Below are 16,735 nucleotides of genomic sequence, written 5' to 3'. Positions count from 1 at the left end.
AACCGCTCTGAACATTTTAAAAGCCACATCGCGAAAATATTAGTGCAAAATGGCTACCATCGCATTTGTATTTTTTTCTGGGAGGCGTAAAAACAACGCTGACCATAAAGCCGTCTGGAATTTGACCCCCTAGCCAGAAAAATGCTGCACAATATTTATCTTTCATAGGTACCTGCCATTTCAGATCGGCAGAACCCGACTGCCTCTCGAAAGCTCTCGCACGGGGGGGGGGGGGGGAAGCGGGGGGGAAGGGACATAAGCGTTGCCAGCAACCGAGGATTTATTATATAGTGTTGCTGAACTGGTGTAAATAAGCCGCTCGCGGAAGAGAAAATACAAACGCAGCGGCGTGATTTCTGCGCTCCAGAGTCCCCAGCAGCCCGGGGGAGGGCGCGGGCGGGAGCCGCCGGCCGCGGAGGCCGCCGCGGGGGAGAGCGGGCCGCGGCCCCGCCGCCGCCGCGGCCCCGCGCCCGCCGCCGGGCCCCGCCGCCGCCATGCTCCGCCATGCGCCGCGCCGCGCCGCGGGCCGCCCGCGCGGAGCCCCGCGGAGCCGAGCGGAGGCGGGCGGCCGCGCCGCCGTCGGGGGCTCTCACCCCGGCCCGACCCCGCGGCCGCGCCTTCCCCCGCGCCGCCAGCGGGTGGCGCTCGAGGCCGGCGGACGGGCGGGCGGCGGCGGCGGCGGCGCGCCGCGGCGGCGCGCCCCGGGCCGCCCGCGCCCTCCCAGCTCCCCCACCAGTGCACGAGTTTACCTCTAGAGGTCATCAGGCAGGATTTACGACTGGACAACAAAAGCACGTGATTTGAAGCCGTACCCCATATTTGGGTGCCTACGTAGGAGGGAACCAAGTACATGTCCCAGTCATTTCCATAATTCATCATAAATTGTGCAAGGGTGCTATAGACGCACAAAACGACCAAGAGCCACAAATCAAGCACACATATCAAAAAACAAATGAGCTCTTATTTTGTAAACTCATTTTGCGGTCGCTATCCAAATGGCCCGGACTACCAGTTACATAATTATGGAGATCACAGCTCGGTGAGCGAGCAATACAGGGACTCCGGCAGCATGCATTCCGGCAGGTACGGATACGGCTACAATGGCATGGACCTCAGCGTCGGGCGCTCTGCTTCCACCCACTTTGGTGCCAATGAGAGATCCCGCAGTTACCCGGCCAACACCACCTCTGCCTCGACAGAGCCCAGGTACAACCAGCCCGCGACGTCTTCCCACTCGCCGCCACCTGACCCTCTGCCCTGCACCGCCGTGGCCGGTTCGCCTGTCAGCGAGAGTCACCACGGGGTGAAAAACTCCCTCGCCAACTCCACCAGCACTTCGTCCAATTCCAGCAGCAACACGCACATAAGCAGAGACGGGGTTGGCACCTCGTCTGGGACTGAGGAAGACACTCCAGCAAGCAGCGAGCAGGCAAGTGCCCCGACCGACCAAAGCACAGCCCAGCCTTCACAGCCCCAGATCTACCCTTGGATGCGAAAACTGCACATAAGTCATGGTAAAGCAAATACCCTGTTCTTTCTTTATTTCTCTGGAGGAAAAGGAGGATTTAATGTAAACCGGGTGTCTGCGCTAAGCGAGGTCGGGGAGAGGGGGAGAGGAGGGCGTGAGAGCGTGCAGCCTCCGCACACAACTCTGCTCGCAGGGAAGCCAGGTCCGTTGTCTGGGCAAGTGTCCCCCTCCCCCAAATAAAAATGCCCAGCCCCAAAAATACAGCCTGCCTCGCTCCCGTTGCCAGCCCTGGCTCGTGCAGGGACCGGGAGAGCAGCAACCGCCTTAGCGAGGGGGATCGTGAGCAGAGGCTGCTCCTGGGTCTCCTTTTTAAGGGGGATCCTCCAGTGGGAACAGCGCTGCTGACCCCATTTATTTTTCCGAGCCATACTTAAAAAGAGAATAGGAGAGGGCGAAGAGGGCAGTTTTCCTTGCTGGGAAGCCCTGGGGGAGGGGAGCAGCAGCCCCAAACTCCGGGTGAGGGGCGCGGGGGAGCCGAGCAACTTTCCGACCTGGCTACCTGCCGCGCCCCCGCCGCCGGGGGAGCAGCCGGGGGCTCGCTGCCTCCCACAGCCTTCTCCAGCTCAGCCGTGGGAAAGGGCTGCCCGCCTCTGCTTTGCTCTCCCAGCCCTGGAAACCCATCTCTAGCAGCAGAGGCATCCCCAAACCAGCTTCGCTAGGGGAGGCATGTGGAGATTATTCTCAAAAAAAAAAAAAAAATCGAAATCAAAATCCAAGCGAAAACTTACCACGACCACTAAACCCCCCTCCCCCAATCCTTTGCTAAAAGGGGCTGGAGGGGGGAAACTTGTTGAGCATTTACCCAAACGAGCACAAAACCCAAGCTGGACTGAGAATAACGGTCCTGGTTGCTCGTAGCTGCAATAAGACCTGAGGGCTCCAAGTTGCTGCTGAGAATCTAAATCATGTACTTTTCTCTTCCAGACAACATAGGGGGACCAGAAGGGAAAAGGGCTCGGACTGCTTACACCCGATATCAGACCTTGGAGCTGGAAAAGGAATTTCACTTCAATAGATACCTGACCCGCAGAAGAAGGATTGAAATAGCACATGCTCTTTGCCTCTCAGAGAGACAAATAAAGATCTGGTTCCAAAACAGGAGAATGAAATGGAAAAAGGATAATAAGCTGAAAAGTATGAGCATGGCAGCTGCAGGAGGGGCATTCCGTCCCTAAGCATTTGATCAATTAAAAGTACTGAGCAGTATTAGCTGACCCTGCGTCTCATGTCAGTACTAAGTTGACTTTCTAAAACTTCCTTGTGTTACTTCTGTGAAGAAACCCTGTTCTTGTCGCCCTTATTCATCTTTTAATCATGAGCCTGTTTATTACCATTCTCTCGCGTGTATAAGTAGATCTGCTTTTATCGTACATTTCTTTGTCTTGAATGGCTTTGTCTTGAAAAAATAATAGATGTTTTAACTTATTTATATGAAGCGAGCTGTGTTACTTGAAGTAACTGTTAAAAAGCAAAACAAAAAAGAACAAAAAAAGAGAGAAAAAAAGAGAGAGAGAGAGAAAGAAACCCTCCCCGGTTTAGTACAAATGTTGTGTTGCACTCAACCTGCTTAACTGTGCATGTGTGGTCAAGTGTTAATGTCTGTATAGCTCCAAGCTGTTAAAAATATTTTTATTCAAACTACCTATACAATTCCTGTGTAATTAATGCTGTTGTAGAGGTGAAATGATGAAATCAACTGAACTTGTCCTACGTGTAGTGAATAGTGAATCTGTGACGAAAACTGTGATTCCAAGCAGTATGTCCTTGCTGTGCCTTTGTATATGACTCTTTGCACGAACTCTTAGAAGTGGCTCTTATTAAGCGCAGCTTCTGTGATGTATGTTTTTTGTGAACAAAGTTACAAATATAGTCAAAGTCTGGCTGTTTGAGCAAACTGTGATCAGCTTTTTTTTTTTGTATTTGTTTTTAAAAAAAACTGACTGGAAATCAACAAAAAAATAAACTTTCTATTGTAAATTTTTCGTGATCTGGTTTGTGCAAAGCAAGGAATTGTGCTTCCTGATTTGCCTTTTAAAAATATTAATCCGTGCAGAGTTTGTAGTAATATTTTACCTGGCTCACGCTGCACGTTGCCTGTGATAGAGCTGCAATTGTCCGCTACCAGTATTTTTAATTGAAAGTTTCTCCTTAAGTTCCTCTTTAATGGTTTCTCGTTAGGTGGAAAGCTGCATTGCATGACCACAATCAACACCCTTTGTGGGTGAATCAACTGTTAGCTATTTGCTGATGGTTAAAAAAAAAAAAAAGTGCTTTGTTAAAACACACTGCTAACTCCAAGATGTGTTTGAATCGCTCTAGAATTTCTCCTGTGGTTTCATTAAGTATATTTGCAGGACAGCCACATCAGAGCCCTCTGCGTCTATTAGTAACACTCGATAGCCACATTCCCACTTTTCACCCTTTACAGATTTTTGGCTTTCTTCGCTACAATTAGTTTTCTATAAACGCAATGTTACTTACCCCATCAGTGCTTGAATGGTTAACTCTTCTGAGCTTCTAAGAGCAACTAAAGATTTGCACATTTACTGACTGGTTACATTGATGCCTTCCCTTAAAAGTTATAAAACAGTAAACTTTATAAGCCCCAGTTCCGGCTATATGACATTTGGGTGCCAAATGAATAGGGTTTTGTCTATGAATTAGATCGTAAAATCATCCATAGCACAGACAGATAGGCTCACTGGCTATAAAAAGTCACGTGGTGCCATTAAAGTAAGTTTTATGGTTTTGGGGAGTTGACATCCAACATTATATACCACATAACATATAATCTCACTGACGCTGGACTTCATTTGACTCTTTTGCAGGCTACGTGTGCCTCCTGGCCATTCAAATTGTCAGTTTTAGGTACAGAAGTATCCAAACCACAAGTTCTCAGTACTGTATGAAAAATGGCTCCTTGCAAGTCAAGGTAAGTTTTGTGCACAAGTTCCTTAAAGTTTATTTGTACAGTCGGGAACTCGAGGTTCTCGCTCGCTGGTTCGCTCTCTCTCTCTTTCTTTCTCTTTCCCTTTCCCTTTCCCTTCCCTTTCCCTTTCCCTTTCTCTCCGCCTCGAGCTTTTCAGGACTGTCCCACCGAGCCCGAGAGGCAGATTCAACCACTCATGATAGAGGTTGCGCTGAAAATTCCCCCAACCCCTCACTCTCGAGCAGCTAGCTCTCTATTTTAACGATCAAATCAAAGTAAACCACAATAAGCGACTTTGGCAGAGATGGATTTTGGGGCCTAGCTTTAATCACTCTGACTACCGCAGAAGATAATTACTTCCTTTGCTCCAATAGACTCTCCAAGTTTGGAAAGGTTTTGTTTAGCAAGGAGTAGTTACTGCAGGCGGTTAAAAAAAAAGGAAACAAAATAGATAGGGTTTGATATTATCTGGGCAGTGTCTTATGGAGGCATGATAGAGTTGGAGGCGTGCTGATATGGTAATAATCTTTGGATTGGCAAAATATGTTGCACATCAGAGCTAGTATTAAAGTGGCATAGACTGTGCTGGAACGCTTAAGATTCCTCTTTTCTGCATTGGGTTGTGCAGGAAGCTTTAGCTAAGTATATATGTCCATCTGTGAGTGTGTAGTGTGTTTCGGTATGCACATTTATAACATTGTTGTAACTTTTTTCAGATCTTATATATAAATATAAATAAATATATAAATATAAATATAGATACAAAGATTATGTGCGGGTGTGCAAGTATGTATAAATCTATATATATGCATGTATAAATCTGTGCACATGCGTATGTGTATCTGATACTAATGTATTTATGTATAAAGAGTGTGTGGTTTTGTGTGTGTATACACATATACGTTATTGCGCCTTTTTTCTTTTTTTTTTTTTTAACTGAGCCAATTGACTGTAACTTGTAGCATTAATATAAGAGACTACAGGTCATTAGAGTGCTGCAAATTATGAAATACGGGCTTGGTTTATTGAAGATTGTAAATATCCCCATAGCTCTGCTCTCTGCCTCTCTCCTTATATTGCTGGCTGGCCATTGTGGGGTAGGCCCCAGCTGCATGTTTACTTCAACATTCTTTTTATTTAAGTAGACTGTTCTCACCAGAGTGTGATTACTCAGCAATAAACTTTATGGCCGGATTTAACTTTAGTCTTTGATTTTCCAGGGCTTGAATGAAAGGGTGAAAGGAACTCTCTTTCTCTGGGTAGCATTAAGGCCTGATCCTTATCCATATGACCCTTGCTTAGGCAAGCAATCTCGGGGAGTGCGGATGGACTAGCCGGGTGCTAGGGAAGAGATTTAAGAATTATCTTATCTCTCCATATATTCACATACATATGCAAACCAGCTGTGAGTATCTTGCACCCTTTTCAAGTCTGGGGAGTAGAAGAGATTCAACTCAAATGTCTGGACAGATTGTATTTTTTTTCTTCATGTGTTATAAACTCGAGTTTGAAGAAGAATTGGGTTTTTGGAGGCGAGATGAGCTTTGTCTTATTTTGCTAGTGCTCTCCTGTCTGAATATTGCAATTTACTTTATATGTGGTGTTGTGAGAAAAATGAGAAAAAGGTATTGGGGTACAGGAGAGCAGTTGAGATAATGTGCCTCTATATGGTCTGCACAGGGTCCAGGAATGACATTGCAGACTAATCCTAATTTTAATTTATTCTCCTTTAATGCTAAAGAAACAGGAATCGTTAATGTTGGTTTACCCAAAATCGTTAATATTTTTACAAATTTTTAAAAATTAGAGTCAAACCCCTGTATAAGATAAATGGAGTCTGGAGCCTTTTGTGTTTGAGTATCTTTCTATGAACACTAAAGAAATCACATAAGAATATACTTTTTATTAAAAAATGGGAAAGACTTGAAAAGTGCGTATCAAAATGCACATTTGAAAATCATTTCCGTAAGAAACAGCTGGAGATTTTATAGTACACTAGCTGTCACACTTTCATCAATAGGAATACCAGAAAGTTATATATGATAGGCATGTAGTATATTATATGATATGCCATAAAGTTTTATAGTGTGAGGCAAAGGCATGAAAACACTCTAAAAGTTTCAGGTCCTTTAATACACGGGTTATTTTCTGAAGGAAAATCCTCTGCTTATTGCATAGAAAGATGCTAGCTGTAAACACTTCACGATTGCTCAATATTCAACAACATTGCATTATTAGAATTATCCGAATAATATAATATATAAAATAATATACACAGAGAAGCACACACAAACAACACACACACGTTCAACTAATATGTTGAGAATCTGTATATCATCTCAGATTTTGTTTTTTCACTTAGTAGAGTAAAAGGATTTGCTACTATTGTCTTCACATTTTTAATGTAGTTTCTGTAGTATATTCTATGCAATACTGTGTGCAGAAATTCAAAAATTGTGGAAAAGGAAAAATATCACAAACCCCATAACCATATAAGGCCGCACGTAGTGTAAGAGACTCTGCAACAGCAAACTAAAGTTAGCTAGAAAATACAAGTTTTCAGTATTTCTGGCCCTGCCCTGCCTTAACCAGGACCGCTTAAGTCCTTTAAAATCAGCAATGCATTAAGGTTTTATAATCCGCTTCACAATTTGAAATTCAAACAACTTCAGACTGCCGAACTCTACAAAAATATTCCCAGGTCCTAATTGTTTTCCGAGTGAAAATGTCATGGAGAATAATCGCTTGGAATCAAGAGAGAGTTCTTATCTGTGCACGTTATTTTTCTACTGTGTTTTGGGGATTAATGCGTGCGAGTTTGTTTTACTTAAGGCATGTCAAGTGGCGTTCTGCGCATTGAAATATAGTTTACCTAATCCTTTGAAAGAAATACTTGAGTGTAGTGTGTCATGTCTAAGCGTAAGGCCAATTAAAGATTAGGCAACTCTCTTAATGTGTGTAACTAGTGACTTTATAAGTCATAACTTTCTCTAAACTAGAAGTATAGCAATTCGATTGAAAGTCATCCGTAAATTACAGCTCTGCAGCATTGGCTAAGCCCTGCAAACGCCCTAATTGCAGAACATTATGGGGAAATTATTATTCTGCCATTTCCTTACATTTAATAAGTGTGTATCTGTGCAAGGGTGACAATAGAAGGGTTTGCAATCTGCTGCATGGGAAATTGAATGGAACAGATCATGAGGGGCGGATCAGGAGGTTTCGATTTCAAACCCTGGATACCGGAGCAATGCCTTTTCTCTCCCCGCAAATACAGATTTAACGCATTAAATGCAGACATAAGTAAGTCTCCTGACCAAAACAAGACATCGCTTTGCTTTCTTAGCTCTTTCTCTTTCCTGCCCTTAAAATATCCCCCAATTTATTGTTAGAGTTGCTAGTCAGAGCGCAGAAATACAGCTCCCACAGCCACCTGATCATCTTTGAAAATATTATCCCTTCTAAATTAAAGCATCCTCACTAATGTTTTTCTGGAAGGCAAATGCTCATGGACCATCACAGTCACATGTTCGTGTAGCTACACGCACAAACAATATCAGATCCGACACAGCGTGTAAGATTTGCAAGGATTTCACCTTATAACGCACAGAAGGAATCTTTCCTATATCCCGCCCCCCCCAAATGTCTTTTCAATAATAATATTTGCTATGAAGGTTATTGGGTAATTATTGCAATTTTGTGGAACAGTCCTTGCTTGAGGTGAAGTCTGTCTCTGGATAACAAATGGCAGCCCGTGCAGTTCACTGCCAGGTTAAGTAAATGCAGAAAAGATAAATCTGCACACCCTAGGAATCACCAGCAGAGCTCGCTTTAGACCAAGTTCACAGTCAACTCGTTTGCCTAGAGAAGGCTTCGCAAACAATTAGAGTTGTTTCTTTACGTTTGAAATCAAGGCGAAATGAAAAAGACCCTAACAGCAGAGAGACCCAGCTTTTCCCCCAACGCTAGTCACTACTTTCCTTCCAACCTCACGCCCAAAACTTACCCAGCTTTTCACCTGCAATTGTAACCATAAAGCGCCTTTGAGTAACAGACTTCCCTCCAACGCTGGCGAAAGGGTGTGCAAACTGATTTAACAGCACTTTACCAAGCTGATAGATTAAAAAAAAAAAAAAGCAGTAATTAAAAATGCAAAAATATCCAATTTCTCAACAATAAGAAGAAGGAAAAAAAACTTAGAAAGCTGGGGGAAACGGCACAACTATTGAAACAAACAGTGCGAGTCTCATACTCCTAAAAGAAGCTGCATAGCTTTTGTATATCTTTGTGGTTAAGGGCGTTACAACTGCAGGTCAAAAAGTTGAGGGTCAAAAGTTTACGTTTTGCACCACTCTTCGTCATTCGCCCAGACAGAGTTTGATGTCAATGTTATAGCCGAGATCTTGACTATCAGCACAAAAGATAAAATAGCTTTGAGTTACGTGTGTATCACAGTATGGACTCCAGGTGAACCCTACTGGCTGAATGACCTCAATTACCGAGGAAAGGATAGAAAATTCCTCTTTTCAAGAGTAATACACGTTGTATTTCATCTTGAATTATCGGCCACACTGTGGCTGAATATCTCGGGTTCAGCGCGGCAGGTAAACATGCATACATGCATGTTACCCCCACACCAGCCACTGGTGCTGCCTCCTCAAGGCGTCAGGTAGCGAAGTGTTTCACTCTTGTTTATTATATAATAACGTGCTTAAAGAGGTTTAATGTTAAGCCTTCTCACTTTGCAAAATGGCAGGAAGATAAGATAGGAACAAAGCTATTAACGCGTGTATCGATCCTAGCTGCGTCTTTGTTTTTGCTCTCAAATCTGCAGCGACCACTAAACTGTGCTTAAACAGGACATGCTGGAGATAATATAGGCTGATTATACGTTTAGTTCGAAAGAGCTCGTTTAAAATGCAGAGAGATGAGACCGTATTGTGCTACAGATAGAAAATGTTGCTGAGGAGCTGGGGCCCCTGCGCCGCCCCAGGATGCAGAGGGCTCCCCGAGCCTGCTGGAAGCATCCCGAGGCAGCGCTTCGCAGTTAAATGGCTGCCCGAGAGGCAGGCGGGTGCTCCCTTTTCCCCAAAAATGTGTAGTGGGATTTTTTTGTGCAGGGAGTTATTTCTATGTTGCTGGGATTTTGGTTGTTATTTCCAAAGCCGCCTCGGTGTTGAAGCTTTAACTCCTCAGTTAGGCGTCCTTGGAAGAAGGACTGGCCAATATTAACAGGGAATTTCATTTGAGGGGAGACAACTGTAAACGGCCTCCGCATTCAGGCTGAAATTGTACTGATCGGGGTCTATGAAAGAGGAAAAGGATATTCCAGCATATTCAGAGGTAGATGTGAAAGGTGTGGAGGAGGGGGCAGTGCAATGAGGAAGCTAGAGGAAGAGCGCACCTCAACACCATCCATGCGTAGCTGCTTTTCGACTCACAGGACTCGTCTATACCGTCCTCTATGTATTGGGTTCACGTGAATTATTTGCCAGAGACACAGCTGGATCATGGCACTCTAGTGATATTTCTAGAGAGCAAATACGCGAGGTGTTAGATTTCAGATTAGCCAAAGTTATTACTGGAGATTTTGCCTAAAGTACCTGCTGAAGCATAGAAAGTGTACATAAGTATTTGCTTGGCAAGTAGACATTGTTCACAAGATCCTGCTGTTGCTAACTTGTAGCAAGCCCCTGTGTTACACATTTGGTGAGCCTTTTCTCACTGGAGATATTCTACAACCTTTCACATCTAGAGTATTTATTTGGTGTAAGAGCGAAGGCTGATAACAAGCTAAAACCCGTAGCCAAGTATCTATTTTGCTAAAGAATAGTAGGCAGATTGTTTCCAAGAATAACAATGCGTCTTTGATACTCCCAGAACGAAAGCTGTTACTATAAGTGGGTTACTCCAGAGTAGGTGACTGAAATACATTTGTTTCCTTACCAAAACAATTAGTCGCTCCAATTCCATATTTTCAATCTAGTTCGGAATAAAAATATAAATGAGACTATTTTCAAAGAAGTTCAGACTGCAACTTCAATAAATATTAGCTGTTCTTAATGGTTGTTCAAATTATCCCTCCAAAAAAACAAGGACCCGAGCAGTTATTAATTTGAGACCAACTATTTCTTTCCTTTCGTTCTCTGCATTCAGCACATTTCACTCTGGCGTGAAAGATCTGGTCAAAAGACCATTCACTTAAAATCCGAGCACAAATCACATTTTATATGTGCTTATTTAACCAGACCAGGACAGAGCGAGCAAATCCCGCCAAACATCCTGTTGTTAAGAGCCTATCCTACGCCAGCGAAGTCATCGCTTTTACAAAAAGATGAACTTGGGGCAAAAATGTGCGAGCTTTGCCCCAGGAGCGACCATGGAAAACGCCCGCTTCCAAAGGCGAAAGGCAGTAGCTGTCTTGAGAGCTTTCTGAGCGCTGGGAACAAAGGAGGGGATACAGTCGATACATTCCATAACGTTTACATTTTCCCGCGATTTTTTTCTTAATTTTCCCTTAGAAGTAGTGACCTGGGCAAAGCACCCTGCTATCTAAAAGACACTGTTATAGACCTTTTAGAAAAACTAAGTCCAAGGCCGAGGTGAACTTCAGGTCACCGCGTCTAACAAATATGAAAATGTCGCCTGGTGAAGGGCACGCCTTGTTATTTAACAAAGACTGTCAATGTGTAAGATTAATAAGAAACAAAATGCACACGGTGTCACTTTTCGGTCACTTTGAAACTTGGGACAGCCTTGCATTCAAGAGGGGAAAGCTGGGGCTAAATATATTCAAAATGGTTCAAATCAAATTCAAACCAGCCTGCTAGTGCAAGTCTTTCTCCTCAGTTCACTCTGTGGAGGGTGCCTGGGCACGGCGAAAGAATGAATTGAATTATTATTATTATTATCATCATCATTATTATTACTACTACTACTACTACTACGATTATTGTTATTATTTTATCTTTCGTGGTATTATGTTTTAGCCGCGCACGTGGAAGCTAGCAGATGTGCTTGCATGTTCACAAGAAACAGGGGGTTCCCCCTGTCCCACTGTTTGGGTATGTATGAGGATGGCTCTTCTCGGTGCATGGAAATTAACTCTCTCACTCTCAGCTTAATTTCAGTGGACTCCCTATCTCTTCCTCGGCTCGATTCGGCGGGCAAACTCGCGGACCTTTATTAACTGATTAAAGTCTTCTTCACCAGTGAAATCGAGTCGTTAGTCCTACTATAAAAATAAGGAACCTGGGTTACTTTTTCTTTTTTCTTTTTCTTTCCTTTCCTTTTCTTTCTTTAAGCGGTTAGGATGAAGCTACAAGTTAGTAAAGGGAAGTGCCGGGGAAAAAAGGTTCTGAGATTGTTTATTACAGCCATAAATCTTGCAGTAAAATGTCGAAATGGCCGTGTGCAAGATAACACTTGGTGGTCTTGGCTGGGTTCTTGTTTATGATAACAAAACCACAAAGACATGGAACAGGCCTTTTGGAGGTCCTGCCTCAGCACATCTTCGCCGACTAATAGAGCCACACGAAAAAACAGACTTCAGCTCAGCAACTCAGGTCACCTTGTAGATTTACAGTCGTATACAAAATTGCATCCTTCTCTGTTTAACTGAGCGCTAGAGACACACAGTAGAAAGAGGTGCAGTTAAACAAGCATACTTTGAGATCTAATCACGATAACAGTGTGAAACAGAACCTGGTCAACTCTCCGAATATAGCACTGAGCATACAAGTTGAGGTACCAGTTTTCGTTGTATTGCGCTGTGGCTTGGAAGCACGGTAATCTGCTGTTATGTTCTAGCCATGGTGTCTCAGGACTTCTCTTATGCCGAGGGTAATATTTACGATAATACAGAGTAATTCATCTGGTGCTGCCCAGCAGGTATTTGTACGAATGTGTCTGTTATGTGTGCATGTTGTATCTCTTTACGACGGGAAAACGCTCTCTCCTCGTGGTGGTCTTTGTGAATCTTTTATTTTTACAGCAATGTAGGTGGGAGCTTTATTCTTTTACTATACATATATATATATATATATATGTATAACAAAACAATCTCCTCTTTCCTGTCAAATGTGTGTTCCTGAACAGTTGCGGCTGTCTCTGTCTGCATGTGTGTAACCGCATTTCCTCTCCATGCAGAGTAAATAGAGAAACTTATCTATTACTCCAGTTAAAGAGCGCCATAGATGTTCTGTTGGAAATGAGTAAGTAAATGTGTTTTAACTCTCTTTACAAATTGGACATTCGATATGAGCAGGAAATGAGTGATTGTTTAGATAAGTACCCCAGTATACCCAAGTGTTGGAAATGTTCTAACATATTACAAGCCGCCTGCAATGTGCGCGTGTATGTGTATAAAATATAAATCGATACGATATGTGTCTAGTTAGATAGAATATATATTCAAATAGAGTTTTATTGCATGTATCCATTATCTATAAAACTGCAAAAGACAATAATCTGAATTTAAACCAGGGTAACTGTTAACGTAATATCTTTAGGAGGGGAAGATCTAAAACGTATCATATTTACGCTTGATATATTAGATGTATTTTCCCATACCAGAAGATGAGATTATCCACTCAGTAATTATATTCTCGAAGGGTGCGGTAAATATTTCTATGTTTTTATATGCTTTCCTGAAAGGGGGAACAAAATCCGAAAAGTTTGCTTCTAACTCCCATTCTGCAAAGGTAGATGATGTTCAATAAGAATTTTTCTCTCCTTAGAATAAGAGTCTAATTAGTCTAACCATCAAATTTCAATTACCTAAGGTCAGGGCGGTTGCCTGTTTTCCCTCTGAGCTGCAAATATCGTTAACAGTCTCAGTTTTAGCAATGCCAGAGTGCCCTCTCCCTCCTACGCCAGGGTTTGTGAGTTACTACTGCGAAGGCGCTGGCGATTTCTCGTAGAAATAAAAATGAATAAATAAAGCCAACGCGAAGCATAGCAAACCGGCAAACTGAAATTGGTAGTTTGGAAAACGCTGCTATGCGGGGAGAGCGGTTCGCTGTTAGCCCTCCCCTCGGTAGGAAGTATTTGATATCCACTATCCTCCTTTCGCCTCTCTCCCTTCCCCCTTTCCTCCCCGTTATTTCCAGGCTCGCTATATCCCTCACTCCCCGTAAGACACTTAAAAAGGCTCTTTTCGGCCTTCCCGCGACGTTCGTGCTAACTTTTGAATCTATTCCTCCAGTTTTCCCGGCTTCAGGAGTGCAAAGGCATAAACCAAGTCCCAGCTCTGCGAGCTCAGCTAGGCTTGCGCGCCCGGGGGACGGATCCCAGCGAGAGCAGCGCGGGGGCCGGGCGCGCCCGTCGGCAGCCGCGCAGCGCGCAGTCCCCCGCTCGGGGCTTTTGGAGACGGACTCGCATAAAACTATTGTGCAACGCCTTGTGCGATGCCTGCCTCCCTCTGGAGCGCGCAGTCGGGCTGCTCTTTGATTTCGCGCCCCATTTTCTACACTCTCCCGCACGGCCACCGACGGAGAAAGTGTTGGGCTGAGGGGGAACTGACAGATCTGGAGGAGTTTTATCTTGCGTGACACCGCTCGACGTGGCTCCGGTTCTCGGGGCAGGAGCGGCCGCGGATGCTGGTGCGGAGAGGGCGAGGGGAGCGGTTGCGCGGAGCCCCCCGGCGGGAGGGCGCGGGCGGCGGCGGGGCGGGCGCGGGGCGGCGGGCGCGGACCTGCCCCGCGCCCCGGCCGCCGCTCGCCCTCCTTCCATTTCCTGATCCGGGGTCCGCGGCCCCGCGCGGTAATTGGCGCTGGCGGTCAGGTGGTGATGGTGTGTCGGGGTGTGTGTGTGTGTTGTGTGTGTGTGTGTGTGTGTGTTGTGCGCGCTTCAGGGGTGGGAAGAGAGGAAGGGAGGGGAGTGCGGCGAGGAGGGGGGGGAAGCTAGAGGCCCAAACTTTGGCAGCGGCGAGCACTTGACAGCAGCGGGAGGGGGAGAGGGAGGGTGGGGAGGGAGGGGGGGGAAGGGGAGTGGCCTCGCCGAGCCCAGAAAAACGACAACGCGAGAAAAATTAGTATTTTTGCACTTCACAAATTAATGACCATGAGTTCGTTTTTGATAAACTCCAACTACATCGAGCCCAAATTCCCTCCCTGCGAGGAGTACACGCAGCACAGCGGCAGCGCCGGCAGCTCCGCCAGCTACCACCCGCACCACCCGCACCCGCACGCCCCGCCGCCGCCGCCGCCGCCGCCGCCGCCGCCGCCGCCGCCGCCGCCGCACCTGCACGCCGCGCACCCGGGCCCGCCGCTGCCCGAGTACTTCCCGCGGCCGCGCCGCGAGCCCGGCTACCGGGCTCCCCCCGCGCCGCCGGCGCCGCCCGAGGCACTCTACCCCGCGCAGGCACCTTCCTACCCCCAGGCGCCCTACAGCTACAGCGGCGCCGGCAGCGCCGCCCCGGGCCCCGAGCAGCCTCCCCCGGGCGCCTCGCCGCCGCCGGCCGCCAAAAGCCACCCCGGGCCGGGCCAGCCCCTGCTGCCAGGCCATGCCTTGCAGCGCCGCTGCGAAGCGGCCCCCGCCGCCGGGGCCGGCACCGGGCCTGGGTGCCCGCTGCTGCCCGACAAGAGCCTGCCCGGGCTCAAGGGGAAGGAGCCCGTGGTCTACCCCTGGATGAAGAAGATCCATGTGAGCACGGGTGAGTTGCCCTTGCCAGGGGGAGGTTGGGATGCGCCTGCAGAGGAGGGAAGAGGGGAGGGTGCTCCCAGGGCCGGGACGGGTTGTTGCGTGTATGCTTTTTTTTTTTTTCCTCCCTCCTTCTCCCTCCGCGTTCCTAAAAAAAAAAAAAGTGAGAAACCTTTTGTATCCGGGGTCCTTTATCAAAAGATTTACGAGACGCCAAACTGTTAGGGCAGTAATTATAGCCCCCATAAATTTAATTGCCCTGCAGTGGCTCTGGGCCATGTGTCTTTGAAGCTTTTCTTCTAACCCAAATGCCCATCACCATTTTTTATTGCTCCTCGATTGTCCCCACTGTCGTGGGGGCTGTGAAACAATTTTTCTTGCCGTTATGTATCTTATTTGAACCTGGTGTCAAGTTATTATATAATGATTATGTTCAATCGCTTTCACCCTCCCTTTCTTTCCCTCTTGCGTGTGTATGTATGTGTGTGTGTGTGTGTGTGTGTGTGTGTGTGTGTGTGTGTGTGTACGTTCAGTCAATCCCAATTACAACGGAGGGGAGCCCAAGAGGTCTCGCACTGCCTACACCAGACAGCAGGTCCTGGAGCTGGAGAAGGAGTTTCACTTTAACCGGTACCTGACCAGGAGGCGACGCATCGAGATCGCGCACACCCTCTGTCTCTCCGAGCGCCAGGTCAAGATCTGGTTTCAGAACAGGCGCATGAAATGGAAGAAAGACCATAAACTGCCTAACACCAAGATGCGCTCCTCAAACCAGTCCACACTGAGCCAGCAATCCAAAGCACAGACACAGGGCCACCCCCATCCCCTCGATGGGGCTACACCCAACGCAGCCGCTCTATAAATATAATTTTTTAAAATATATATACATACATACATATATATATATATATATATATATATATATATATATGTACCCGTCTATTGGGGTTTTCCAGCTACTCGTGCTGGTGGCTGGCCGTTTGGACCAAACAACTGTGTAAAACAAAACAGAGCAGAAGCAGAAAAGGAAGAAGAGACGTGCCCAAGAACGGGTACATGTTTAAACCAAAACTCGGACGATTGTCTACATTGTATATAGAAAATGGTTCCATGCCCGTCATTTTTTTTCTATTTATGGAAACACTCTGTTGCCTCGGTGTAACAGAGTGCTGGATGCTGTCACGGACGAATCCTCTGTACCTAAGAAGGACTTTTTTTTTTTTTTTTTAGAGAACACTTAAAAAATAAAAGACAGTTAAAACAAAGCAAAGACCTCGTGAGACACTTGTGTAAGGCATTGACTTGAATAGCTCTGTTTCGTGTCGCGTTCATGGATTCTCGAGGGTGTGTGCGTGAGAGTGCACATACACAAATGCACACACACAAACACACAGAAGAGAGCGAACGCATTCACAGGAAGTTAAAACCTACAAAAAACTGTCCCCTTACACTGTCTAAAAGAAAACGTTTTATGTATCAAAGGTGACTTAACTGGTTTTAGGTGTAGTCCCTGCAGTAGCTGTGATATATTACTTTTTCTCCACGTTCCCTATCGCATTTATTTAAAAAAATATTGCTATAAAGGCTCTTGCTGTTTTCATATTTGGCACCGTCTAAATCGTTTGGGTCCATGTACA

General features: G+C 45.8%; 3 protein-coding genes across 12 annotated transcripts in view; all 3 read left to right on the top strand.

Annotated features, from left to right (window-relative positions):
• The window catches only part of HOXA3 (homeobox A3), a 44,832-nt gene that overhangs the window by 7,703 nt on the left and 20,394 nt on the right, over window positions 1-16,735 (top strand). For 4 of the 10 annotated variants that reach the window (XM_068935212.1, XM_068935218.1, XM_068935217.1 and 1 more), the window contains exon 2: window positions 4,357-4,460. The exons of 1 other annotated variant lie outside the window; for it this stretch is intronic. The gene's annotated coding sequence lies outside the window, so the exon portion shown is untranslated. Of the gene's footprint in view, window positions 1-4,303; window positions 4,461-11,964; window positions 12,348-16,735 lie in introns of those variants that run through there. 5 more of the 10 variants (XM_009676424.2, XM_009676423.2, XM_068935219.1 and 2 more) reach the window with 5 other exon arrangements.
• Window positions 820-3,502, top strand: HOXA5 (homeobox A5). Its single transcript, XM_009676429.2, has 2 exons — window positions 820-1,514; window positions 2,453-3,502. Exons 1-2 carry the CDS (start codon window positions 953-955, stop codon window positions 2,701-2,703), a joined length of 813 nt encoding a protein of 270 aa, XP_009674724.1. The 5' UTR covers window positions 820-952; the 3' UTR covers window positions 2,704-3,502.
• On the top strand, window positions 14,449-16,078 carry HOXA4 (homeobox A4). Its single transcript, XM_009676494.2, has 2 exons — window positions 14,449-15,111; window positions 15,632-16,078. The coding sequence occupies exons 1-2, from the start codon at window positions 14,514-14,516 to the stop codon at window positions 15,958-15,960; spliced, it is 927 nt and encodes a 308-aa protein (XP_009674789.2). The 5' UTR covers window positions 14,449-14,513; the 3' UTR covers window positions 15,961-16,078.

Source organism: Struthio camelus, chromosome 2 (genome assembly GCF_040807025.1).
Source record: "Struthio camelus isolate bStrCam1 chromosome 2, bStrCam1.hap1, whole genome shotgun sequence".
In the NCBI taxonomy this organism is placed as follows: domain Eukaryota; kingdom Metazoa; phylum Chordata; class Aves; order Struthioniformes; family Struthionidae; genus Struthio; species Struthio camelus.
The sequence above is the reverse complement of the archived record's forward strand: the minus strand, read 5'-3'. Positions and strand labels throughout refer to the sequence as shown.